This window comes from Coloeus monedula, assembly GCF_965178545.1.
Source record: "Coloeus monedula genome assembly, chromosome: 1".
Classification (NCBI taxonomy): domain Eukaryota; kingdom Metazoa; phylum Chordata; class Aves; order Passeriformes; family Corvidae; genus Coloeus; species Coloeus monedula.
Window position 1 is genome coordinate 43,512,094 of NC_138781.1, and position 26,717 is coordinate 43,538,810.

The window sequence follows — 26,717 nt, forward strand, 5'->3', positions numbered from 1 at the left end:
AGAACCCGATTTAGCAGGAAGAACAACCATTAATTTTTTTCTTCTTTCTTTCCTCTTTCTGAGTCTAGGGAGAACATGGATTTCCTGGACCTTCTGGAGACAAAGGCAGCAGAGGAAAATGGGTGAAGTACCGTTTACAGTAATGCTTACATTTTATTGAAACATCTTTCCAAAGTGTAATGCTGTCTGTAAAGCCTGTGAGTTGTTTGTAATAGCTGCCTGTTCTCTAATAAGCTGTCACTCCTGCTCTGAATCAGCATAGCTCCACTGACTCCAACAGATCTGGCCCTCCACTGCCACAGATACTATTTATACTTGTACCTGAATTGTTTGTGCTCTTTTTATGAATTTAGGGCATAAAAGGCCCCAGAGGAGAACCAGGTGAACGAGGAGAATCTGGTCTAAGAGGAGATCATGTAAGTGCATTCCTTTATTTTTGTTATATTTCACTGATTTGCACCTCGATTTTGGGATGGAGATGTCTGAAATGTGATTTGAAGAGTTTTTCACAGTCTAGACAGTGCAGTACTCTGCAAGGAGAATGGTGTATTCTAGGAGTTCTGAACTTTTTAGATGTAGGTGGACTGATGTGTTTTGATATGTTGCTTGGAAGGAGGTTTTTAAGCCTCAGGTCCCACGCTTGTTTCATGAATTTTTGGTTGGTTGATTTGTTTGTTTGTTTTTACCAGAGGCAACATAACTCCTTCTGAGGCTATTTATCATAGAATCATAGAATGGTTTGGGCTGAAAGGGACCTTAAAGATAGCTAGTTCCACACCCCTGCCATGGGCAGGGACACCTCACACTAGACTAGATTATCTGGTGAAAAGACCGGGTGGACTAGGTCAGTCTTCCCTGTTGGTTCCCACCCTGCAGAGGAATTTTAGATCACTTGAAAACCCTGTGCACTGACTCTTGGTTAGCAATTTATAATGATGCAAAGGCAAGTTACTTCTTCATGTTCACATTTTTTCCTTGCATGCTCAAGAGACCTATATAAATGCACTCCCTGAGGACTAAAATTCCAGTGCAGACAGCACACTTCTTGTGTCACAACTTTGTCTTTTCACATGTATTTCAAAGACTTTGTTCCAAACAATCATACACTGTGCTAACTCCAGTCTTTAATGCTTATATTGAAATGTTCAGGTGTCATGGTAATTTGCCTCTTTGGGAGATAGAATTTCACCTGATCTAGTATTAAGTGGCTAAATGGAACTCCATTCTGGTGTAACCCCCCATCTGAAATTCATGAGTTATTATCTTAACTCTATTAACTATATTGAATCAACCAGAACAGTTTCACATTTTCAGTTTAATTTGTTGCCCATTAGTAATTTTGCTTTTAATCTCTGAGGAAAAGAACTTTGTGGACTTTGCAGAACTTCCTATATAGTGTTCTTACAAGCAGCTTCATTTAAAATAGCCTTTTTAGTTCTTGCTGTCTGCAATTACAAATCTAATTAATTCTATTTCTGTATCCTGCCTCTGTAGTCAAAGTAATAAAGGTATGGTAACTGAAAATGCTGAGGTTTCCGTTGATCTTTTTCAGGGAGATCCTGGAGCTAACAATAATGTTACTGGTCCAAAGGGTGAAAAGGGAAACCTAGCACCACAGGTAAGCATGTTGTTCTATTTTGTGGGGAGAGGATTTGCATAATTGCTAATTTCTATTGGCTGTCCAGTGACCCAGGAGGTTTTTGTTTGTTTGCATTTTGCCTTTAGTGTTTGTCTGCAACACAGAAAGCCTCAGGAACTGCTTGATACAGTAAAAAAAGAAAAAAAAAACCTAAAAATGTTTATAAAGACTATGGAAATATTCTCATAATGTAGAGCTAAGGGAGAATATGAATTTCGTATAAATATATTATTCTACCACAAATTTACATCAGTAACCTGAGAGGCTTCAAGATATGGGTTGTAAGGATACTGGTGAGAATCGTGCTGGGAAAAATGCACAGGGTACCAACAGGCTGTGCTCATTTTGTTACAGAACTGCTATTGCCTCAGGGTGGTGGGTAAACTTCATTTTGATCTGTAAATAGAGTATAAGAGCTGGGATATGTCCTTTTATAGTGATGTTTGAGTTTTTAGCAGGTGTTTGAGCAAAACTGCAAGAAAAGAAGCATAAGAGAAAAGTGCAGCTTGCATTGCCATTACACTTTGTTTGGAAAGAATAAGAAAAGTTGATAAGTAGTTGGACAGTGGTACATAAATGGTGGTGAATGAGAGCTTAAGTGGGTGGCAAACATGTGAGAAAAATCCCCTATTTTAGAAGTCTGATTTTCTCGGAAAAAGTAGGGTTGTATGCACACATGTATGTCTATGTAGAGTGTGCTGAAAGCAGTAGAAAAACTCCGAGGGTTACTTTTTGGAGAGTAATTGGGTTTTGATGACTCTTTGGAAGCAAATCTCATCTTATGTAGTCCAGCTGAAAGGCTGAAGTCAACAAAAATGATTTCAAGGAAGCCTTGACTTAATATTGGCTGTTAGTAATTGGAAATCCAAAGCAGACATGATCTGTGTGGTTTATAATTTTTGAATAGAAATGATTTGCAGAAAGCAAGAATCAGCTTTAGTATGACACAACTGATTGCAATGAAAATACTTAGAAGAAGAAACAAAGAAGGAATGTATAAAGAAGAATGTGTATGTACAAGAAAAAAGGAAAGTGTTTAAAGAGCTTGGTAATTACTTTGTTTTGCAGGGAGACCCAGGCCCACATGGAGTCCAAGGAGAGCAGGGTGATGCTGGCCTAGATGTAAGAATAGTAATCAATATGGGGTGGAAATAACTGATAAAAGATACAGTAGGGTTCCCACTGTAAAACCCATTTTTGTCTTCTTCCTGTCATCCCACCCTTCAAACTCCTGCAAGGAGAGGGAACAAAAATCTTCTTAAGTTTTCATAGTGAAACATATTTGGCTTCAAGTTTAGTAGCTTATATATATTGCAATGTGTTTTCTTCTCTTTAAAATCAGGAGTTTGCATTCCTGTTAATTTCAGGTCTGATTCGTATGAAGTCACAAGACTTAAACTCCATTTCTTTTTCAATGAACCTTAATTGCTTCATGATTCCACCCTAGATATATTTATCTCTTCTTTCTGCCCATAACTACAAGTTTTCTATGTCTGTTCAAGCATACAGATAAGCTCACTGGCAGCTGAGCTGCTCATTTTTAGTTCACTGGAGACTAGAAATTGTGAAGGCCCCTCTTCTAGGCTGTCAGAACGGTTGCCTAATGCCAGAGTCTGGCACGATCACTCCTCAGTCAGGCTGCAAAAACATCCTAAAGGCCTGCGGTGATGTGAGGTTTAGCAGTAGCATTCACTAGAGCTGCTGAGCAGTGTGCAGCAGGAAGTGGTGCAAACCTCTGGTCTCACAGGGAGAGAAGAGGGCTTTTATTCTCTTCTTACAGAAAAAAAGCCAAAGGGCAGCTGACTGGGAAGATGTTTTCCAGAATTTTGTTGAAATGTCTTCCCTCTGCACTCATTAAGGATCTAAAATCTTTTTGCATTTTGGAAAGACTTACTCATGTAAGAATTTCTGTCCCAAATCCACCCTTTTCTCATTTTTTTTACCTTAAATCTTTCTGTGAAAATAATCTCTTCTTTCTTTAAGCTGTATTTGATTTTATTGTATATATAATGTGTTTTATGATAAACAGCTGTTTCACATATTGCTCAGTATTCTGGATGTAATCTCTCATGCCACTCCTTCCTAGGGTGCAGCAGGTCGAAGAGGCCCTCCAGGTATAAAGGTGAGTGGCTGACACTGCAGCTACCTCTTTATATGCAGCTACATGGCCAGCCAGAGTGTTTGTTCCTCTTAAAGGAAAAATTTCATTGTGAGCCAACACACAAGTGTTTAACAATCAAAAGTCTATTTCAAGCTAAGACAGCCTTTGACTCTCAGGTGGATATATTAGAGGCCTTCCTGACTTGAAGGATTTAGAATTGGAAAGGAGGTTTCATCAAAATAAAAGGACAGTTACTTTTACTATTAGGGCAAGTATGGGAACGTAACTAGAGAAAAGACTTTCACTAAAGATGACAGGAATGAGTAGTCAGGCTGCAAAGTCTGACAGTTTATTCCTCCTTTGCTGCATGCACACAGAGATATGCATGATACACACATTCAGCACAGATAAAATTAGGGGAAGTTCTACATGATGCTTTGCTCAAAATAAACTTAACAGTGTTAACTGCAGCTCTGAAAGTTGGCTCAAAGCATATAATGTAATCAAGATTTTAGAAATAATTTCCTAAGTCAATATCTAAAAGAATATAGGATGTACAGAATGGGTCAAACCCACTGCATGCTGACTGATCATTCCAGGAAGATCCTCTGGTGGAAAAAGGTCTCATGTCATTGAGAGATGACAATCTCTCTCTCACTGTTAGGTAGTAGCCTCGGTTCTCCTAGGCTTATACCCCACACAGTCACAATGAAAGAAATCTTTCCTGAGGCGTACTTAGTAAAGACATCCCTGCAATTCTCTTAAATGATGATTCAAATAATGTTCTTGGAAAAGAAAACTTGTTTGTTCCAGAGTATGAATTACAAAATACAGTTACCAAAGCAAATCTAAAGGCAGCTATATTCAAGGGCGGGTTAGTGCAAGTAAAAATTAAATTCTGGGTATTCTCAAGTATAGATTACGTGATCATTCTAGAAAATCTTGCTTTAGCACAAGTGGTTCACATTTACCCAGTCTCTCTGCAAAGTTGCTGACACAGATAAAGAAGATGGTATATGCCATGGTATAGCATTTCCCCTTTATCTTAGTGCATATAAACCCAAGGAAACATTACAATTTTGTGTATAACACTGTCAGTACCAGCAGGATGGAATATATCTTGAAGTCCTACCCTGTGTTGGAGTCTGGGGAATAGGTAGAGTTGTAGCTTCTGAATGAAACTGCAAACCAGCATTTTGAATAGGCCAAGTGTAAAATGTTAATAAATAATAGAAAGAACCACCACAGTGGTGCAATATAGAACATAAATTTCAGCAAAGGAAAAAGACTACTGGGAGGGGGTAGTCTCTTTTATGACAGTAGTATTTCTTCAGCAGCACAATGTTTGATTTGTCTCTAATTTCTGGTCTTCCTGTTCCTCTCCTGTTGAGAGGCTTTGCTATACCTTTATTACTTTTTTCCTGTGTTTGGCAGCCAGGTAACACAGATTTTTTTACATTTAGAATTATTCAAATTAATATTTCACTGGGAAATGTCAATCAGAAGTGAGAGTTCTGCAAGTTCCCTAAACTACAGTCTGGTCACTTCCCAGCTTTTTGCAATGCACATGTATGTCTCGTGCCAAAACCCCTGTCTCCACCTGGTTTCTGAAAGCCCCAATTTGGATTTCACTTTGAGAATCCAGAATTTTCACTGAGGCATTGCAGATAGGAATATACTGGAAAATTTTGATACTGTCTGCCAGCAGGGAGAAAGCACCATGCTTTGCCTATTTCCAGAATCAGCATAACTTGAAAGAATATGAGCTTTTTACAGTTGTTTCCTATTTCTATCTTAGAAATTCTTTATAGGTGAATGAAGATGTTTTAAATTAAAATATTGAAGAATCTTCAGCAATTCTGCCTCTTAATTATTCCAATCCTTGCTTGATCACTCAGAAATTCATTTCTTAGGTAGTTATGAAACTTGGTGCCTTTTTTTCTTTTCCCCATTGGATTGCAGCTGAACTCTGATGAATGTTTGCATTATTCTGTCAGGTTACAATAAAAAGAAATAATCCAAGTAACCTATGGAGGTTACAGGACCAAAACTGAAGTCAGTGGAAATCGATCTGTACCATATCTTGGTTGTACTGACAAGCACAAGAATTCTCATGTGGCTAGAAAATAAGAATGTTTAAATTGTTTAGTAAATTCACAGAGTACAGAATTAGTTGAACCTTTTCAACTAATTGAATGTTAGTTGAGACAACCCTCTTCATCTCACTGGAAGCCCCCTCAGCCAATGGTGAGGCCACCCTTTTGTAAAATGGCAGGGAACAAGAGAAATGACTGAAACTCAGAGCAACAGAGAACTTTTAAACTGTTTTCATTCAGGTACTTGATGATGAGCTTTGACTTCCAAAAGCATAATAAAAAAATATTTTTCTGGGTCAGTAGGCATTGAAAGGTAGGTCTCAATCAATGATCAAATGCATGTAAATGTCCTTCACTGAAAAGGTGTAAGAAAGGAATGGCAAAGAGAATTGCACACTTCTGTCTTCCACATCCCCTGGAGAAGCAAGATGGAACAGGAAACCCTGCAATATGACAGTGGCATCCATCCTTGGGTGAGATTGTGGGTGTTGTGTCTTCCCACTGAGATCTCTTGCATGGCAGGATGTTACAAAGCTGCCACAGGGCACAGCTCTATCAGCAGAAGTTAGGAGAGCTTCACTGTGAAGCTTTCCTGATGTCTCTGGGCCAGGAAGCAGAACTATTCGGTCCTGATGTTTGTGGGGTCTTCAAAGACCCTTCCGTGGACCACAGCATCCTGCTTTGTAAGGAAATATGATATGGCCAGTCCCTCTGGAAGAGGAAGATTTTGTGCTGAAATGGAATAAAGAGGAATCTCTCTTTCAAGTAGATAGATATTGGTGGTGATGTACTTAGGGACAAATAATCAAATTAGAGACAGTGAGACAGATTTACCCACCTAACACATAAGGGCTTGTTTTGGGTTTAGCTCTTAATAAAAGGCACTGAAATAATACCCTCATCAACAAAGTCATTAACTTCCCTTGCAGTCTGCATGGACACACTGCTGTTCACCATATCCTGAGAAGGACTCCTCCCAGGACTTGTAGTTCCAATTATCTGTACCTTTTTGTAATAAAGGGAGGGTACCTTTTTCAATTAGTTGAAACAACATAAAGAAGCACAGCTAGCCATACTTAACAGTCAGAAGTAGTCAGCAGGCAGAAGGTGTGGTGTCGTGTCAGAGGTGTGTTTGTCACTGACAAGAACAACACTGCAGTCTGTGTGCTGGAAACAAAGCAAAATAGTGAAGAGCAAAAGGAGAATAAATTAAAGGAAGGCAAGAGAGAGAAGAAAAGAGAGAGGAGAAAAAAGGGCAACCACTTTTCTGAGTTTTGATTCAAAGTAAATTTAAGTAGCTGAAAACTTTATATTGGTTTTGGATTTTAGTAGAGTGTGCCTAAGTAATGTATCCATTTTCATTATAGTCAAAATTATTTTTGTGGAAATCTATTGCTACATGATTTTTTTTTGCATCTGGAAATAACATTTACTTACTGATGTTCCATTTTACAGTGTTCTTACTCTGGCTATAAATTAGCTTTCTTTTTTGCTTTTGGCTTTTTTTTTTTTCCCTGTTGTTATCTTTTGTTTCATTCATATGGTGGAGAATGAAAGTTCAGCCTTTAAATTCATTTTTGCTCAGAAGATTCTTTCCAGAACCATCTGTTTCCCAAGAATCTTCAGACACATGTTTATGATTTCTCCAGTGAAAGGGGTTCTGCAAGGCCTGGAATATCTTGGTGCTAGTTGTCACCATTTTACTCCATCCAGAAGACAGTGAGTATTTCTTATGGATGTCAGCTAAACTGACTCATCCTCAGATGGCAGCCTTATGGAGATGGAAGCTGGAAGAGGTTTTTTCCCATCATCAAGGCAGATTTGATTTGCCTCACTGAAATAACCAGAATGAAAGATGGGGAGTAAAAATGGGTCTAATTCTAGTGTGATTGTGAAGTCATGATTCCCCCTCAGAGCCATTCTCCATGGGTAATGGGAAAGAAGATCTGCCCTTGTGGCTTGGCTTTATGACTTCTGGTCTGCAGTGGACAAGGGTAATGCACAAATATTGCTGACACATGGTGAAAAATGTATTCAGCAAAATAAAACTGACCTCTTCTGCTGCAGCTTTTATATTCATCACACCCCCTAGAAAACCAAGGAAAAGCTACTCTTCTGCTTTTTGAGTTTTCTTCAACAGGAATTTGAAGCTGTTGGAAAGCTGTTTGAGAGCATTGGAAAAGTTTCTATCAACTGATACTCTGTACAGAGATGAAATTATTATATTTTGATGTGCAAATGACAGGTACTAATTTGTCTGGGTTTGTTGTTGTTTTCTTGGGTTTTGTTTGGCAGGGTGAGCAAGGAGATCTGGGGGAAACAGGTTACTCAGGAGAAACTGGTCTTCCAGGCCCACAGGTAACTAACAGAATTTCTGAGTTGTTTTTATGTTAGTTATGGAGAAAATAAATTGTCAGTCTTGGTATTTTGTTTGTATTTTGGAAAGCTTTGTTGACTTCGGCTAATGAATATTATGAGTAAGACTTCTCCTTGGTAAATCTCTTCTGTAACCCCGAGGAATTAAATGTGGCAAGTTACATGGGTGCAACTTCTAGTGAAACTAGAAGAGGAACATGAGTAGCAAAAATAAGTAATTTAGCCAACACATCTCCAACTTTCATGATACTATCAAGCAGATATCTGCAAAATGAATTAATTAGAAATTGCTAGCAATAAATACATAAAATCTATTGCATTGACAAAACCAGTGAGAAAAGCTTTGTTTAAAAACTTTTCTAGGTGGAGTCATTTTGAAGAGAATTATCATGGTAGACTTACAGTAGCTTCTAGCTTAAAGATGCTCTTAAATACTCTAGAGATGCTTTTAACTTTACATTTTAGGATGGAGAAGGCATGCCTACTTGATAGTAGGCTGCTTATGGCTCCCTTGGTATCTTAGACACCTCAGTGAGTCTCTGAATCAGGCTGGCAGGCAGTGACTGTCTCAGCTGCTTAACCCAGGCAAATTCATACAGTGAAACAGCCAGAAGTTTCACCTGTAAAATAAGGCTTGTGAAACAGGCACTGGGATTCTGATTGTTGCAGCAATCTGATTGTCTTTGAAAGGCTGTTAACACTGAACTGACTTTTTCTTTCAATGGTTTCTTTACATCAGGGCCCAAGAGGACCACAAGGCATCAGAGGACCTCCAGGACCACAAGGCATGTCAGGCCCTCTGGTTAGCATTAAATAATATATTCCAGCTGTGCACGTTAGGCCTTTTCATTCTCGGTGTTGATGTTGTTCTTATAAAGAGTTTTCAAAAAGCTCATAAAAAGTAGAAACCAAGGGCTTTTTGGTGTAATACTTAAGGAAACTGATTTGCAGTTTCATATGATAAAATAACAGCCCTGAAAATAGATTTAGGTGCGTGAATAGCAAGTGCCAGAGTGTGATGAGGTTGTAACTGTTGAGCACTGTCTGCTGAACTTCTCGCTTGTGTGATGCTGTTGATTTTGTGGATTCTTGTTCTGGAATTACACCATTGTAACTCAAGACTGGAATGTCCTATGTCATCAGCCTTGGTCATCTGTTTCAGTCAAGTAATGATGCTCATGCTTACATACCCAATTATATATGTGCATTAATATATCTGTGCATATATGCATGTATTAAGTAGGTATCTATGTAGATGGAAAATAACATTTATGTCATACTTGATAACATTTTGAGAATTTTATGGCAGTTGTACAGATGGCAGGAAATAAGTGGAATGATAGCTTGACCAGTAACTTACTTGTGGCCCTCAAAAGCCTGTTATTTTTACTGATTCCATAGTAATTTCAAGCGGCAATGAATCCTTGAGTGCAGTGAGCCCTTGATTTTGTCATTGTGCACCTTTTAACGGATTCTTCTTATTACAGGGTAGTCTGGGAACTCCAGGTTCACCTGGCTCTGTTGGAAAGTTAGGTGCAAGAGGAGCAAAGGTAAAAATTTTTAAAGTATCTAATTGCAGCAATCTAACAGTGTCATTCATTCAAGAATCTGACCAAAGAAGCATGGACTAACAAGGGGCAGTTCCCTACTGTGAAACGTGCAGAATGTTAAGTTTTTAAGATATTTTTAGCTTGCATGGCAAGACAAGTGATGTGCTCAAGGTAATCTTACACATATCAGAGCTATACTAAGAAGGTTTTAGTGTTGCCATGACCACTGTTGTAATTGCTCTTGTGGTAATGGTTCTGAATGGGACCTGGCTTCTCACAAAATGGAGCAGAAGGCAGTACTGACCCCTGAATTTGTTTTATGATTCCTAGAATTTGCCCAATCCATTGAAAATACTCACCAGTGAATCGTAGAATATCTTGTAGATAATGGTTGGAGGGGATCCATGAGAATCATCAAGTCCAACTCCCTGCTTCTTGCGGGACTACTTAAAACTAAACCATAAAGAGCATCATTCATGCTGCTTGAACTCTGACAGGCTTTGTGCCATGATCACTTTTTTTGGGGAGCCTGTTCCAGTGATTAACACTGGATCAGTGACTTTACCCTTGGGGGAAGAACTTTTTCCTAACCTCCAATCTGACCTTCCCAGTTCAAAGAAGATGCTTATGTTAACCTTGTTTTTCTAAAGATTCCAAACAAGTCCAAGGAAGCTTGACTGTTATGATGTCTATTTTAGAGGAATGTGCATGTTGAGATGAACTGCATAAGCATGAAGTCAAACAAAAAGGCTAATACTAACAGCTTGTTCACGTTAGAGTTTACTTACTTATAATAAATGTTATCCTTACTTTCCTTTCATTTATGCTTGTTGATATGTGAGATTTTATTTAATAAAAATAACTCAATTTGGGTGTTGTTGCATCTTTGAATCTAAAAATCACAAATAACACCAGTTAGCTAAGCCTTTCAGACTCTTTGAAGGGTTGTAGCATTTAGTGACAGAGAGGTACCAGAAGGTCAAAGTGCTACTATGAAAAACATCACTGTGTGGAAACATATTAAAACAGTGACAAAAATTGGGAAGATATATAGGAATCTCCATCATACATTCCATTTTCTCAGTCTGGTTTCGTGCTGTTTAATATTAAGGTCTTTGTTAGAAGAATGTTCAATAAGAAAGTGAAAACAAAAATGGAATTGAAGAAAAGAAACCTTGCAAGAGGACTAAGAACACAATGCAGACAGCCTGCCTGGGAAATATAATTTGCTATCAACAGGTGCTTCAGGCTGGTAGAATTCCAGAATATGTCCTGCTACCATTAATATATATTTTTTTCAAACTCCACTTTTTTCGCTTGTAATTCTTTATAACAATGGGAGTTGTATTGAACAAAGGCCTTTGGGGTTTAGCCGCATGAGTGCTCAGCATGTTCTGATTTGCCAAGTCCGTTCCAGTTCCACCACCAGGAACAGTCCATGAAACATGGTCTGTAATGGAAGGCTTTTGCCCAGCATCAAGTAATCTATAAAATGTATAGGCACACTTCAGTTTAAGAGACAAGTTTGTGTTTCAGAGAGAAGAACTCTCCTGAATGAGCCAAACCTAATGGCTTTTGTGTTGCAATTATAACAGGGTGAACCTGGTGACCCTGGAGAGAAGGGCCTAGTTGGACCACCTGGACAGAGAGGCATTCCTGTGAGTCTTTCTGCCATAATTTAGGACTCCTGTATTTTAATACCTATCCATCTGAATCAGTACCATTCATTCCCTTCTATTTTCTCTATTTGATACCATTAAAACTATTTCACCTTTGGTTCTCAGTTTCCTTATGGACACCAGATTTCTTGTGGGCTAGAGAGAATATCTTTTCCCTCAAATTCTCTAGAAGTGAGACAGTATGATAAATGTAGGGCACACAGTGGAAAGGAACTATGACCTCTGTCCTTGTTTTCCCTCTACAGTTTTTGCCATCATTTGCTAGTGGTTTTAGATTGTGTTTTGGTAGCTTGTCCTACTTCATCAGTCTTAACAGCGTGGGCACCTCATTGTAATGGGACATCTTTATTCCAAAATGAAATTGAATATAAACCTAATCCTCTATTAAAAGCTAACTCATACTATATTTAACCTACACAGGGCAAGGATGGCAGAGATGCCTATGGTCCTGAAGGAAGCAAAGGAGCAAAGGTGAGTGCTTCAAGTCAGAGAGTCTCTCGGCCTCCATTCTACTGTGCCATCAAACATGACCATCCATATTTAATTAAAAAGAATGCCAAGTGCATTTCTATGGTTCGGTGAGAGGCTCAGGATTATCACAATCCTTGTGAGACATTTTTCCATAGGATATTGTTTTGAGGACCACTCACTCTTACTCTTTCCCTGATGTGTGTATGTATATGTGGAGGATTGTACTTCTTGGAGTACACAGTCCTTTCTTCCCACTTCAGCCTGCCTGACCAGACACTGTTATTGGCAAGTATTGGTAGGCCAGCCACTAAGGGATCTTTTAATTTTTCTTCTTTCAGAGGAGGGATTCCTCAGCTACAAAGTTGGGGATGATATGCTTCAAACACCCTTGCTGTTTTAATGTGAAATATTCTTCTTTGTTCTCCTAAGGTCAGCAGTAAAATCTGAGGATTAACTTCTGGATTGCTAAGAAATTCTTATCATTCCACTCACAGTGCTGAAAAAAAAAAATAATTAAATGGCTACTTCCCTAAAATTGTGTAAGAATTCAGCTAAAATAAAAAGTATACAGAAAGTATGAGGTCAAAATCATTGCACCAGTGGATCAGTCCGTGAACAAAGCAGTCAGGATGTTGGAAACAGCTGCAGTTCTCCTTTCAGAGAGTTTGTGCAGTATTGCAACTAGTCCATTCTTGTTGCTTGTGAAACAGAAAGGGTCCAGTGAATCTCACTCGTAGGCCTATCTGTTTCACTCTCTCTTTTTGTGGGAGAGCCAGAGTGTTGCCGAAAGCTGCAGAAAAGATATGGAAAGCCTTCTAGGAGCCTCTCCAATAGATAAACTCCTTTTTCAAAAATGGCTTTTTGGTAAAATGACTCTTGATATTTCTTCTTTTCCAATCTCTTTTCTTACCTTCTTAGCTCTACCAATTTCCTTTGATGGCAGGGTTTCGTGGGTTACACATACTTTGTATGCAAGAGGACAAGGACATATATAGGTAGTGTGAATTCTGGTGTTTAGGAAAGGTACACTTCACTTCTGATTGGTTTTTGTGAGAGCTTCTGTATTTCTCATGGATGAACAAAGAACACACTAAAAACTGAAGTAACTGAAAACAGTTGATGACTTGACTTCTAGTAAGCCAAGAAAATATTATGGTATCATTTTTTAGTCTGGGTGGTACAAAATTTTGAAACTACATTCGAACACTGAGTTCTGAATGTTATACTTTACTCATAAGTGCTCCACATGAATTCCTCTACATGTTATTAGGAGGCATGAATAAGTTTTGATAAAACACTTACTTGAGAAATGGAATATTCTCAAAAATTTAGAAACTATTGGAAATTCTTAAAATGCTCTTGTTTTAGATGAGCAAGGTATTAATCTAAAATGGTGTCATTTGAGACCAGACTAGCAGCCACTATTACTCGGATGGGTTCTAAAGCTGAGAATAATTTTGAAATTGTTTTCGGTTTAATGACATCACACTCTAAGCAGATTACAACATTCCAGATTCTTATGAAATCTATGTCCTTTCTTTTCATAGGGAGAGTCTGGATTCATAGGACATCCTGGTCCACAGGTATGATTACATGGGCGTGTTTGTGTGCTTTTTGTCTTGTTTTACATTATTCTTATTTGGAACAAGTTACCTGTGTTTCTATCTGTCTTCTCCTTCCCAACAAATTCTGGATTTCATTAATTTTCAGGGAGAAGAAGGAGATCCAGGCATTCCAGGAGCTGAAGGACCCAAAGGAATTAGGGGTAGAAGAGTAAGAATGATGAATCTGCTAACTCTGTGAGAGTTCTAAAAGTAAAACCCTTACACCCAAAGTGTTTCTTACCAAAAGTTTTTTAAATTGGTTCCCACACTAATCTTTTATTGCCATACCTTGGGCAAGAGGTCTTGAGAGAATGCAGGTCTAAATCTTCATAAGTGATAGTTGCTAATAATTCTTAGGAGTGGTAGTCTATAAAAATGCAGGATCCAACTCACAGTATCATTACAGTTTATCTGCCTGATAAAATTTGGTACTAGTGCATGCAATTATAAAGAATAAAACTTGTATTTCTATTTTTAGGGTAATGCTGGCACACCAGGTTCCCTGGGAGATCCAGGTGACCAAGGGCCATCAGGACCTATGGTAATTTTATTTTTTTTTTAATAAAATTTTTATTTTTAAAAATCACCCTTGAATTGCTCTTGAACTTACTATTAGATTGATGGAATATCTAATAGTGTTTCACATGGTAAACTATGCTTAATCGGCCTGGCAGTTGCACAGAGTTATGTCTTGCTTGTGGGTGTGTGTGTGCAGGAGCACCTGTTGGAAATGGAACTGCAACAATACAATGCTGGCCCGAATTTCTTCCACAGTACCTGGTATTGTCTTTAGGCTGGGTAAACATCTAATTAAAAGAACAGAAAATACTGAAATGTAGAACTGAATAGATCTGCTGAAAGCCAATGCATTTTTTTTTTAAATTTAAAAAGAAAAGCCATTTAAAATCAAACTTGAAGTTAAAGGCACTTATTTAAAGCTTAAATTGACTATAACCTCTTAATCCATAATACAAGTAGATGCCTTGATGTACTTTTCCAGTGTCTGTGTTCTGCATTTTATACAACAAAATGTTTTATTCTCTATCTAAGCAGATGAAAGGATTGTGGATTTCAGTAGGATTTAGGACTAGCCCTTTAGGTAGTTAGGAAAATCTCTGTATGTGTCTGTCTCTACCCTGTGGCAATTCTGAAAATCAGCTCCACAGTGACCAGAGACAATCCCTACTGTTAGTGACTTGTTTACTTTCTTAAGCTTACTCTTTCAGTTTAAATGTGGAACATTACTGGTAACAGTATCTTTACCTGTAAAACATGGCCCACAGGATGTGTGCAACTTAGAAAACATTTTTTTTCCCTTCTCATTACATTGTGTTGGTTAATGAATGTACCTGTCCCACTTTATTCTATGATGCTGGGCACAGAATGGCTAAAAGAGTGCCTGCTGGAGTACATTGCCCTCTCTGCTGCTTGGCCACTCACAAAATTGATGGATAGACAGATCTTGTGAGCTGATGATCCACAGCTGTAGGCCTTGCCAGTCCATGGTACAAGAAGTCTTCAGAGGTATTTCAAGTTCAAGATCTCCTCTTCAAGTGTAGAAATGAGAACAGAGCTTGGGATGTATGGGCTTGGTGGGATTACTGCAGTAGCAGTGAATCAGTGAAATGAGAAAGTGGGAACACTATAAGAAGTGGAAGAGATAGGAATGCAGGAAGAGGTACAGGTAGTAGGCAGGGCCAGCCAAGACAGGCTTGTTTCACCCATCCTTGGTGATTTGATTATCCAATGTGTCAAGTCTGCACAGCTCAGTCACCACCACTGTAGTGGTACGGTAGAGAGAGGGTAAGGAGAAGGAAGTGTGATGTGGAGTTCAAATTGTTTGCTGTATCTCAGTGCAGCTCCCTGGGACTAAGTGAAATTTTTCAGTAGTCTTCTTATGTATCTGAAATGCACACATGATGAATGCTCTCAGACTCCCTTGAAAATTAGTTATTTTTCCTGTATTTTATTCCTGTTATGAAGATTAAACAATACTTTTATTTTGAAAAAAAGGATGCTTGGAGTGCTGTTATTTTCCCAAAGCTCCCAAGGAGAAGGTTGCAGAGTAGGCAAAGCTGTCATGATGTGTATATGGTCTGCACGATCTTCCAGGGTAGAACTGTGGGGTTTGTACTGTACAAGAGGAGAGGGAAAGCTTGTCACACACGAGATGTTGGAAAGTATGTGAAGTGCAAATAACAGAACCATAGCAGAGAAACTGCTGTTTATAAAGGAACCCAGTTCTGAATTATGCTGGTCCTCAAGGGCAACAAGTATTGAAAATTTAAAAACCATTAAGGAAAATGGACTGAGAAATAAATATTAAAGGAATAAAGTAAACTGCAACTCCAAGCAGGTCCACAGAAATCTATGCTGGGAACCACTGTCTCCTCGTATTTCAAATTCATAAACAGTTGTTGGGAAACACTGTTTGCCTGCATTTTCTTTGGGCTACAGAGTAATGGAAATGCATTATCAGGGTCTGATTTCTTCGACCTGTGTTTAATTTGTTTCAGGGTGCCAAGGGACCAGTGGGCACCATTTTAATGGAAGTAAGTAATCACCTTACAGCTAACTGTATACTACATGGAATTATCTTTAGTCCTCCGTTTGTGATCACTGACAGCAATGAGCACAATTAGCTGTTTTAAACCAGTATCTTTGCCATGTGCTTGTCAGAGTGTGCAGTGGGTTCTTCCATTCTGCAAGCAACCAAGGAATGAGAAACAATAATGCGTGTGGATTAACACCATGTGCTAGCTTTTGCAAACTGTTGGACCATTAATATTCATTTATCAGTTTCTTCATATCAGTTGACATACCAGCTCATGTTAGGGTTGCTTTTTCCCCTCTTGTAAAGGAAGGCATTTCTTCAGCAACAGTTATTTTCACTGGGAATAGAAGTGCAGAATTTCTTCACAGTCCTAATCCCACGTAAAATGAACACTTCTGAGTAAAGGCTTCATTAATCCTTGCATGGGTGACTACCTGCAGGCAATACTGTTGCAGGTGTGTTCTATGTCCAGATGGCATCCTCCTCTCCTTCATGGACCTCTCTCTTCCTATGTGAGTCACTACTGGAATGCCCATTGTTTATGGAAGTGCCATTGACTGGTGACATCCTAGATCAATTTATTAAACAAAATGAAGAATGGATAGATGATTTCTTAATACTTCAGAACATCATTAAATGCCAACAGAATATGTCTAAAAAATGTGCCTAGTTTCTTCAGCAAGAGGGGAGAGTCCCTGTACTACCTATTATTAAAAGGAACTGGACTCTGTGATTCTGGATTTACTGTAATGAAAATTATTTTAGGACCTGGGATACAACCTTCAGCTCAAACCAATAGTGAGTTTCCCAGTCTGGGCTGGTCTGGGGTTTGCCATTAATTCCTTGTTTCATTTTGATCCTGCAGCCTTGTGAACTTGTGAATTTTACCCGAAAAAACTGCCGTAAGTGGGGAACTTCTTTTACCTCTGATTCTGCCTAGTCACTCTTCTTAAATGGAATAGCCTTCACTGAGAACCCTAAAACTGGTAATTTGTTTCTGGGTTCAGTTTGACTGGTAGTTGTTAATTGTGAAGGGGTTTCAGCAGGTGTATGAAGCAGATTTACACTTTTTGCTCATTTTTCCTATGTGTTTATTACAAAAACACTAACAAATATCTCTTTTCCTCATTAAAGATTAAATTAATCTTTGGCATTGTGCCAATACCCTTTGGGGAGTTCTCTTAGCGAAGACAGTATTTGTATATCAGCTGTCCTCCAGATTACGTGTGTTCATTCTCAGACGTGTGCTCAGCAGAACCCAGGACAATTTTTTAAAATTCTTATCCAGTAAAATTGCACTGTTTCACGTATTTGATTGTAGAAGAGGAATGTGGTCTTGCACTGACAGACTCTGTCAGTTGTCTGAACTTTTAGTCAGGCTCTTTATTGAAAGCAAATGAATATTTGAAATTATTTTAATATGAAATTATATGAAATTATTTTAATGCATATGAGTCCAAAATAATTTAATTGCTCTCCCTCTCTTCCTTCCAGCATGCGCATCAGGTAAGCCCACCTGGTCTCTGCACATCCATTCTTTTATAGACTTGAAGAAAAAACTAACAATGTTTGAGTTGTGGAAAGGTTCTCACACAACTTTCCTGCTTCGATATACAGACGCATGTCCAGCTTATCCAACTGAAGTGGTATTTGCCTTGGATATGTCTGATGACGTTACACCAGCTGCATTTGAAAGAATGAGGAGCATTGTTACCTTATTGCTGAAGACTGTTAAGATCAGTGAAAGCAATTGCCCAACAGGCGCTCGTGTCTCTGTTGTTTCTTTCAATACCAACATGCACTACCTCATCCGATTCTCAGAATTCCAAAAAAGCAACTTGCTGCTACAAGCAGTCCAGAGAATCCCTCTAGAGAGATCCACTGGAAAACGAAATATTGGGGCGGCCATGAGATTTGTTGCAAGAAATGTCTTCAAACGTGTTCGTCAGGGCATCCTCACAAGGAAAGTTGCCCTATTTTTTACCAATGGTCCATCACAGGATGATGTTGCCATCAGCACAGCTGTGCTTGAGTTGAGTGCCTTGGATATCACTCCAGTGGTTATTGCCTTCAGTGAAGTGCCGAATGTCAGACGTGCCTTCTCTGTAAGTATTGGAAACTGAGTCCATCACCCATTTGCTGAGTATCTGCTTGATATTTGAGCGAATCCTGTTCTCAAGCCACTAAGTTCTACAGGAACTATCCAATCATTTATTAGAAAGGTATACAGTAAATGTTACTATTTTAACAAAGAAACAGTGTTTCACTGGACTATAATGATCACCATCTGACCTCTTTCTGCACATGAATTATAAATCACTTGTGCTTTTAGGGCAAATCAGAGAATTTTCGTAATGCTGTGTTAATTTCACTTACTTACCTATGCCATTATACTCCTGAAGTTGTGACACATAATAACGATGTAACTAACAAACTCTGGCCCTAGTTTCTAGAAAAAGTAGTAGAAGGCTTCAAGCACACTAGGTTCTTTCAAAAGAACATTAAGTTAGCAAAGCTCCTTTTGATGTCTTTAGTGCCATTAGTACAGGAGAAAATGATGAAATTTTGTTTTAAAATATGACTTCCTATGAAAGATAGCAAACAAAAATAAACAGTTCATTTTACAAGGTACAAAAGGAAGGCAATTCTGAATTTATTTAAGGTTTCATAATATAGATTCTATGTTCTCTGTCTTTTCAATTTGTTTAATATCATCTGAGCTCAGTTTTAATTTTAAATAAAAACCTTTCCAGCTGTTATTTCCTCAAAATTTTCCTTCTAAAAGGAAATACGTTCACTTGTACATGATGAAAAGTGCAAAACTTGGAGTCTAAGCTCTGATCTAGCAACATCCAAGTCAGCCCTTTATTATTCATATTATATTTGTTCTCATGCAGCCTCGTATTTCTTAGTTGATTCTTGTATTTTTCTGGCTGAATGATAATTTAGCAGAATAAAAAATTTCTGCTGACATATGAGAAGGAAGCTTATAGTTTATTGCCTGGGTTGCTTCACAGGATAAGCAGGAGCAAGAATCAGTATTTTCTTTACTTAGTATAAGCAGATTAAAACTCTGAATGCATGTGATGACATCTGGTGACTTTACATAAATCAGCCTTCAGAGTAGAAAAGTTTAAAAGAGCTGCTTAGCAGGGGGAAAGGCAAAAAATTCTCTGCCCAGCACTCCCTTAAATTTGAAATGATGGCAAGGCAATCAGCCTCACCACCACCCCCCAAGTAAATACAACTTCCCTTTTTCTTTCAGATGGATTTCTGCCCTTGCAGTTGTGAGTTGGTGTAATCTTTATGATCCTACAAGTCTGTAGCCACAGATACTTACTGGCTTTACTTTGCTGTAGGAACTTCAGTTTAGAGATCACTCACACAGTCATTGCCAATTCTAATTCCTTTGAAGAGTTCTATGTATAACATTCCTTACAGATGTTAATAAGAATTTGTGTTGTGTATAACACACAAAGCTGAAGTTTAATGCAAAGAAGTAATTATTTCTTTGCTCACCATTATATCCTGTAATACTGTGATATTTTAGAGCCATTTTTATTTATCTTAGTCCACAAGGAAATGCTTTTCCATTGGATCACATTTGGATGAGGTTGGGTGGTGGTCAGTGAAATTGTAGAATTCTGGAGCTTCTTCAGGGTTCCTCAAGCAATTCTGTGTTCAAATCTTCTACTGTAAAGATTGTCTTTCTTCAGATGATCACAGGAAACACATAGGTTGTTCTCATGCTAGAACTTTCTAATGCTAGAATTTTCTCTCCCAAGAAATCATCTTCACTCTTTGTCCCAGAAAGAGCTGAGATATCCTGCCCTTTTCTCTGTAGAAAAATAGCACCCATTAAGAAAAGGTGATAATCCTTCACTGGCAGAAAAAACAAAATGAAAAAAGAAAAAGTTCTAATACATTTTGCCCATCTTCTAATGTTACTTTTGTGCCTGCTTTAAAACACAGATTGATGACACTAGAAGATTTCAATTATTTGTTTGGGAAAGACAAGAGGATGAAAATGTGGAGGGCATCACATATTGTACACTTTGCTTTGGTAAGACATTTTACTAATTGCATCCGTTGTATTGGCCTATTTACCATTTCAATGACAAATTCTATAGCTTTTATTTTGCAAAGTAGTGATGGGGATTTTTTATGGTACACCTTAAGCATGTCTGTGCTGAAATATAAAAGAAAAATATTAATGAACAACACATTGGTCAGAATCCTACTGCCATAAATGGTCCTACAAGGAGTTTGCAGATGTGTTAAGAACAGTATGGTTGGTTGCATGGAGCAACTCAGCCCATGGAGGTGTCTGAGTGTTCCCATTACAGGCTGGCTACAAGACAGTGCTGTGGCTGTTTCTTGTCATCTCCAAGAGAAACTTCACTCCTTTACAGTGGAAACTTCACTCCCTTTTCTGTCTCTGACATTCCAGCTTCCAGCCAGTTGAACCCTTCTGCAGCTGGGCCTTCTTGCCCTCTGTGACAGATCATTTTGTGTTTACAGAATACCACTGCTGGGGAGTTACAATTCTAACTTCCTCTTCAGTGGATGGTAAGAACTAGAATCTCAAAACCACGAAAGCTGTATAATTAATTTCTGTCTCAGCCATGTGAAATGAATTACTGTGTTTAGCATTTCCTTTCCAACAGAAATGCACTTAAAATAGCAGTATGATTTTGGGAAACCAGGCTCATTTGCTATAAATTCTACACTGTGAGAGGGGAAGAAGCTACTAAATGATAATATGTCAAAATGTTAAACAATGACCTGAGATGAAAATTAGAGTTTGATTCTGTGTCCTTTACAGTGTTTAGATTTGAACAGGAGAAAATTCTTCCAGGGAACTGTTATCCATGAAGTTTTACCTTATGAATCTTTTTCTGCTCTTATGCATGAATAATTTCCCATGGTATCTCAAAAACTTCTTCATCTGTCGTTCCTTGCTAGAACAAAAAGATTCCAAGCTCCCATGTTGTTGGCTGGTGGGTTTTGTTTGTTGTTTGTTTGGGGGTTTTTTAGTTGTTTGGTTTTCTGGATCAAAGTTTAAGAATAATAAAAAAGATTTTTGTAGTGGGCTGACCCTGTCTGGATGCCAGGCACTCACCAAAGCCTCTCTATCTTTCCCCTCAACAGCTGGGCAGGGGATAGAAAATATAATGAAGGGTTGATGGATTGAGATAAGGACAGAGATCACTCATCAAATACTGCCATGGGCAAAACCAAACTCTAATTAGAAATATTAATTGAATTTATTACTAACAAAATCAGAGCAGGATAATTAAAAGTAAAAATTAGACCTTAAAAGCACCTTCCCCCCACCCCTCCCTCCTTCCCAGCTCTACCTTCTCCCCACCAGCAGCACATGGAGATGGGGAATGGGGGTCATGGTCAGTTCATCACACTTTGTTTCTGCCATTGCTCAGGGAGAGTGTGGGGTCCCACCCATGGGACATAGTTCTTCATGAACATCTCCAACAGGAGATGGGAGTCCATCCCACGAGTAACAGTTTTCTGCAAACTGCTGCAATGTGAGTTCATCCCACGGGCAACAGTCCTCCCCAGACTGCTGCAGCATGGGTCACTCTTCCATGGGGTGCAGTCTTTCAGGCACAGGGTCACAAGTCTTGCCATCAAACCTGCTCCAGCCTGGGCTCCTCTCTCCAGGGGTCTGCAGGTCCCTGCCAGGAACCTATTCCAGCATGCGCTTCCCACAGGTTCACAGCCTCCTCTCAGGCATCCACCTGCTCCTGCATGGGGTTCAGCCATAGGCTGCAGCTGGATCTCTGCATCCCCATGGATCTCCATGGGCTGCAGAGGCACAGCTGCCTCACCATGGTCTTCACCACAGGCTGAAGGGGAATGTCTGCTCTGGTACTTGGAGCACCTCCTCCCCCTCCTTCTCCGCTAACCTTAATGTCTGCAGAGTTGTTCCTGTCACATATTTCCACTCTGATTTTCTCTGGCCACAATTAAATCTGCACAATAGCTTTTTTCCTTCTTCTTGTTCTTAAATATGTTATCACAGAGGCATTTCCACCATTTCTAATTGGCCTTGGCCAGTGGCATGTCTCTCTTGGAGCTGGCTGGCATTGGCTCTGCGGGACATGGAGGAAGCTTCCATCAGCTTCTTACAGAAGCCACCCCTGTAGCCCCCCCACTACCAAAACCTGGCCACACAAATGTTATACAGATCTACAGGACTGTGTGAATTTTTTTATAAATCATTGGTTTTGTTATATTGCTAAATAATTCAATGCCTATTGGCTCTTCCTCTCTAGATAAATGCAATCCAAGAACCAACTGTGAGGTGCCTTTTTCTCCCCTGGTTCAGATGGATATGGATATCACTTACATCATGGACAGCTCTCGCAGCATTAGCAGTGAAGAGTTTCAGAGAGCCAAAGACTTTGTGAGCAACATGTTGGATCAGTTTGTTGTTTCCTCACAGCCAAATGAATCATATGGAGGCATCAGAGTGGCACTGGTGCAGCAGGCTCCCAGGGGCTTCCTGCCTGACAGAAACCAGACACCTGTGGCCTTGGAGTTTGATCTAGTCACATACAGCAATAAAGATTTGATGAAGAAACACATCCAAGAGTCTGTTCACCAACTGGAAGGGCCATCAGCCATTGCTTCTGCTCTACAGTGGACAGTTGAAAACGTGTTCTTTAAAGCCCCCAGACAAAGATCTCACAGGGTCATATTTACAATAGTTGGAAGCAAAACAAGCACATGGGACAGAGAAAAGCTGAGAGAGATTTCACTCGGAGCCAGGTGCCAAGGATTCACCTTGTTCACTCTTGCACTTGGCAGAGATGTGAGTGACAATCAGCTGGTGGAGATGTCAAGCTCCCCCACAGACCAGCACTTACTGACAGTGGGCAGGCTTTCCACACCAGAGATGGTGTATGCTCAGAGGTTTAGCCGGGCATTCCTAAATCTTCTACAACGTAAGTATCACACAGTGGCATTTGCTTAAGTTATGTAATGAAAGACAAATGCTGTGTAGAAAAAGGTAGTCAGTATGTATATGTTATCATTCAGTTCCTGGTCATACTTAGCTGCTTATCTTTCATGATTAGTTTACCTTAGATGCTGGACATTAATGATGGTGCCAGTAATGACAGAACAGCATTCTATTCTAGTCTTAAGTAGTCTTTTCCCCTTAAGGTTTTATTTAATGTGTGGCTTTGTGGACTCCACTTTCACTAAAGATGGACCATTCTTCAGCTAAGAGAACACCATCATATTCCTGATTTAGGCCCACATTTCTCCTCAGACCATTGGCAAATCCAGATTTACTGAGCTGTTTATGCCTATTTAGGCTTTTGGACAGGTACAGGATAAATATTTAGCACATTTGACCTTGACCTCTATACGGAGCAGAGAGAGGACTCACTTTTCAAGACACATTAATGCAGATTAGAAGGTCTTAGATGCTTTGACATGGAAACAAGAGAATATCAAAAAGGAAATCGCCGTTTATTTAAAATCCTCATCAGAAGCATATGCTTGGAGACGTCAAATTTTCTATAGAAGGATAAATAGTGTATTACAGAGCAAGACAAAAGTACAAAAGATTGGTTTTGGAGTCATTCTCATCTAGCTTATCTCTATTATAATTTTCATTTTCCTGGACATGGTGTTCTGTCACTCGGGATGTAGTGTGTTACTTAATGAAAGATGCAAATTCCGGATCACAAAAACAGCCATGTAGTGGCTTTTTATTAACGGTATTGGGGTTTCATGGACTTTAAAACTCACCTATGTTACCTGTGCTTTCTCACAGAAGAAATGAACAGTTATCCTTCACCTGAACTTCAAGAAGAGTGTGAAAACTTAGATCGGGGAGACGTACAACAGGAGGCATCTACGACAGAAAGGTTGGAAATCGCCTATTTAACTTCTTGAGTGTGTACCTCTGAATGTAAGATTTCTCCCTTTGGGTTAGTAGTTACATTCAAAGTAGTTATAATAGAAATGGGATTGGGGTCAAAATTTTTTCACATTTTTCAGAAGGAATGAACCAGATGCATTTTTCAAGGTCATATTGGTGCTTAAATATATTTTTCCCCCCATCCCTGGAAGGATGCCTTTTCCTGGAATGGCTGAAACTGGTTCCAGTCAAGTTTTGGAAGACGTGGAAAAAAATAAAAGTAGAGTCATGAAGAGTATGAAAGAGAATGCCAAAGAACCTGTATACACAATGCCAGAAATGAGAGATGATTATGAGGAGAATGAACATTTCACAGAGGAAGATCCTAAAAGAGAAAAGCCTCAAGAGTGTGGAAAAGCTCAGGAGAAGAACAAGAAAAACTTAAAGACAACAGTAGAAACTAGAGGTGCCTGTAATGATTATGGTATGATTCTAGAATATGAAAATCTCTTTTAATTCAGTAAAAAGACTAAATTGTGAAGGACTCAATTGAATATTTTTACAAGAGGAAGAATTCCCAATTACATTTTTCCAAAGCTTTTAGTCACCATATATTAGTATTCAGTCCAAATCTATATAGTAGTTAAAGACTGAATTACAGGTGTCATTATAACTTCAGTTTTGATTTATAACTTTTTGTAATAATATCATATAAAGTTCTAATCCACCTTACTAAAACAGTCAATCATTTTAAAATCCCCAAGTTGCACTGCAATTAGTGAGTTACTCCTGCTGCTGATTTAGCTGAACGTGGAGGAGCTAAATATATCTCTGCTACAGTCTGTTCCTGTAGGAAGAACAGGATCCATCAGCAGAGGTATCAAAATATATATACTTCATGGTTTTGACTTCGTTTCCTAATGATGCATTTTTCATTGCAGATTTGCCATTAGATATAGTTATGGGAAGCTGATTGTGAGATTATTTGTCACTGATGTTCTTTTAACACTATTGAGTGTTTTTCTTGTTTAAACTACAATTAGAGAGAATTTATGTGAAAATAAATGAAAAGGTATCTGGACAGTTTGGGGTGTGGTTGCTCATTTTTACAGCTGTTATCCATTTGTTTTTCATCTCTCTCCACTCAAGAATGGTTCTGGAAATGCCTGGTAGCCTCATTCATGATGAGAGAGGATTAGTAACAGGAAGATATAAATGAATATATAAATAAAATATTTCCTTTGAGGAAATAGTCATGGTCACTGCATTTAAGTGAGAAATGACCCAAGTCACTTATGAGAGATGTATGAACTGCCTTTCCCAATCCCGTGCTGTAGTTAGTGATCCAACAGTTTACTTCTAAAAACATGTTCCAGAACTTGCCTTTTGAGAGATGTACTTTGTGCTCATCTCTTGCTTGAAATTTTTGCTTTTCAGTTGGTTAGGAGAAGGTTATGTCATTTTAAATCTTTAAAATGTATTGCTATTGGTATATTTCTTTATTTCTCAGTTCTTCCTCTTTAATGTTGTACTGACACCAAAGTCTAGAGCTGCCTTTCTGTCGTCTTTTGAGTAACTCCAAATTTACATCGGTGAAAGATGATTTGATCTGTTCTTACTGAATACCAGATTGCTACAAACTATGCTTCTCTCACCTGCTTTGCTAATTTATGCAGTTTGAATCTGTAATACTCTTGGATTTGGCTAAGAGACTACCATGGATAGTTTAACAACCTATGTATATTAATTTACGAAATTTTATTGATGGATACCAGTATAAGAAGTTGGAATAAAGAAGAGGGGAATTATTAAAAAGTTTATTCTACTAATCCCTATGGACCAGGTATAGTTATTTTAGAATCATTTAAATAAAAATTTTATGTTAGAAAAGTAAACACCTTTTAGCATTCCTTCTGTTTATGGCAATGAAAATCTTCTTGTTTCAGAAATTCTTTCTGGGTAAAGATATCATGAAAAGAGGGTGTTCACGCTGACACTTGTGGGGTTATAGATGAATACTTAGTGAATCTTTATAAGACCTTGAAGACTGGCTACTTTTGTCTGACAGTTTGCACTGAACATTGCTTTTCCCTGAATTTACAATTCTGAGAAGGGTAGACTTTTCTTTCATTAAATCTGTCTCTTATTTCCCTTTTCCAGATGCATGTGACCTTGTTCAAGATAGCGGAGAATGTCAGAATTACATTTTGAAGTGGTACTACGACAAAGAGCAGAAAATGTGTGGTCAGTTCTGGTATGGGGGCTGTGGAGGCAATAAAAATAGATTTGAAACACAAGAAGAATGTGGATTCTTGTGTATAGAGTCTTCCTAGTGCAGAGACACTTAAATTACATTAATTCATCAGTTAGACTATCAGGTTGATGTGGAAAAGGCATTCAAAGAGGAAGCTTTACATAACCACTTGGCTCCCATATTTCAGTTGAAAGAAATACTTGATTATAAAGTTATTATCTGGTAACATAACTGTGAAAATAAAATTTAGTCTATTTCTCCGTTGATCTAACATGTTGAGTATTGAGAAACTCTTGTTAGCCAACAGTGCATTGTTTAAAAGGCATAAAAGTATTGAAACTTGACTTTCTTCCATAAATACAAAAATATGCACTTTCTGAATATACTGCATAAAATAAAGCAGTGCCTCAGAGAATTACACAAAATAATATCAGATGCAAGACACTAACATCAAAATATTTTGATGTGTTTGCTTACGTTTATCCTCCTTATAGAAAAT

The 26,717-nt window shown here is 38.5% G+C and overlaps 1 protein-coding gene across 1 annotated transcript in view; it reads left to right on the forward strand.

Annotated features, from left to right (window-relative positions):
- Window positions 1-26,297, forward strand: part of COL6A6 (collagen type VI alpha 6 chain) — a gene marked incomplete at both ends in the record, with an annotated part of 66,786 nt that extends 40,489 nt beyond the window's left edge. The window contains 21 exons of the mRNA XM_082303011.1: window positions 69-122; window positions 354-416; window positions 1,553-1,618; window positions 2,708-2,761; window positions 3,726-3,761; window positions 8,132-8,194; window positions 8,952-9,014; window positions 9,700-9,762; window positions 11,358-11,420; window positions 11,862-11,912; window positions 13,460-13,495; window positions 13,623-13,685; window positions 13,995-14,057; window positions 16,033-16,068; window positions 16,936-16,972; window positions 17,655-18,175; window positions 20,043-20,133; window positions 22,367-23,038; window positions 23,878-23,971; window positions 24,177-24,448; window positions 26,125-26,297. Coding sequence (XP_082159137.1) covers window positions 69-122; window positions 354-416; window positions 1,553-1,618; window positions 2,708-2,761; window positions 3,726-3,761; window positions 8,132-8,194; window positions 8,952-9,014; window positions 9,700-9,762; window positions 11,358-11,420; window positions 11,862-11,912; window positions 13,460-13,495; window positions 13,623-13,685; window positions 13,995-14,057; window positions 16,033-16,068; window positions 16,936-16,972; window positions 17,655-18,175; window positions 20,043-20,133; window positions 22,367-23,038; window positions 23,878-23,971; window positions 24,177-24,448; window positions 26,125-26,297 — 2,634 coding nt within the window. The remainder of the gene's footprint in view (window positions 1-68; window positions 123-353; window positions 417-1,552; window positions 1,619-2,707; window positions 2,762-3,725; window positions 3,762-8,131; window positions 8,195-8,951; window positions 9,015-9,699; window positions 9,763-11,357; window positions 11,421-11,861; window positions 11,913-13,459; window positions 13,496-13,622; window positions 13,686-13,994; window positions 14,058-16,032; window positions 16,069-16,935; window positions 16,973-17,654; window positions 18,176-20,042; window positions 20,134-22,366; window positions 23,039-23,877; window positions 23,972-24,176; window positions 24,449-26,124) is intronic.
- Window positions 26,298-26,717: the final 420 nt, after the last annotated feature.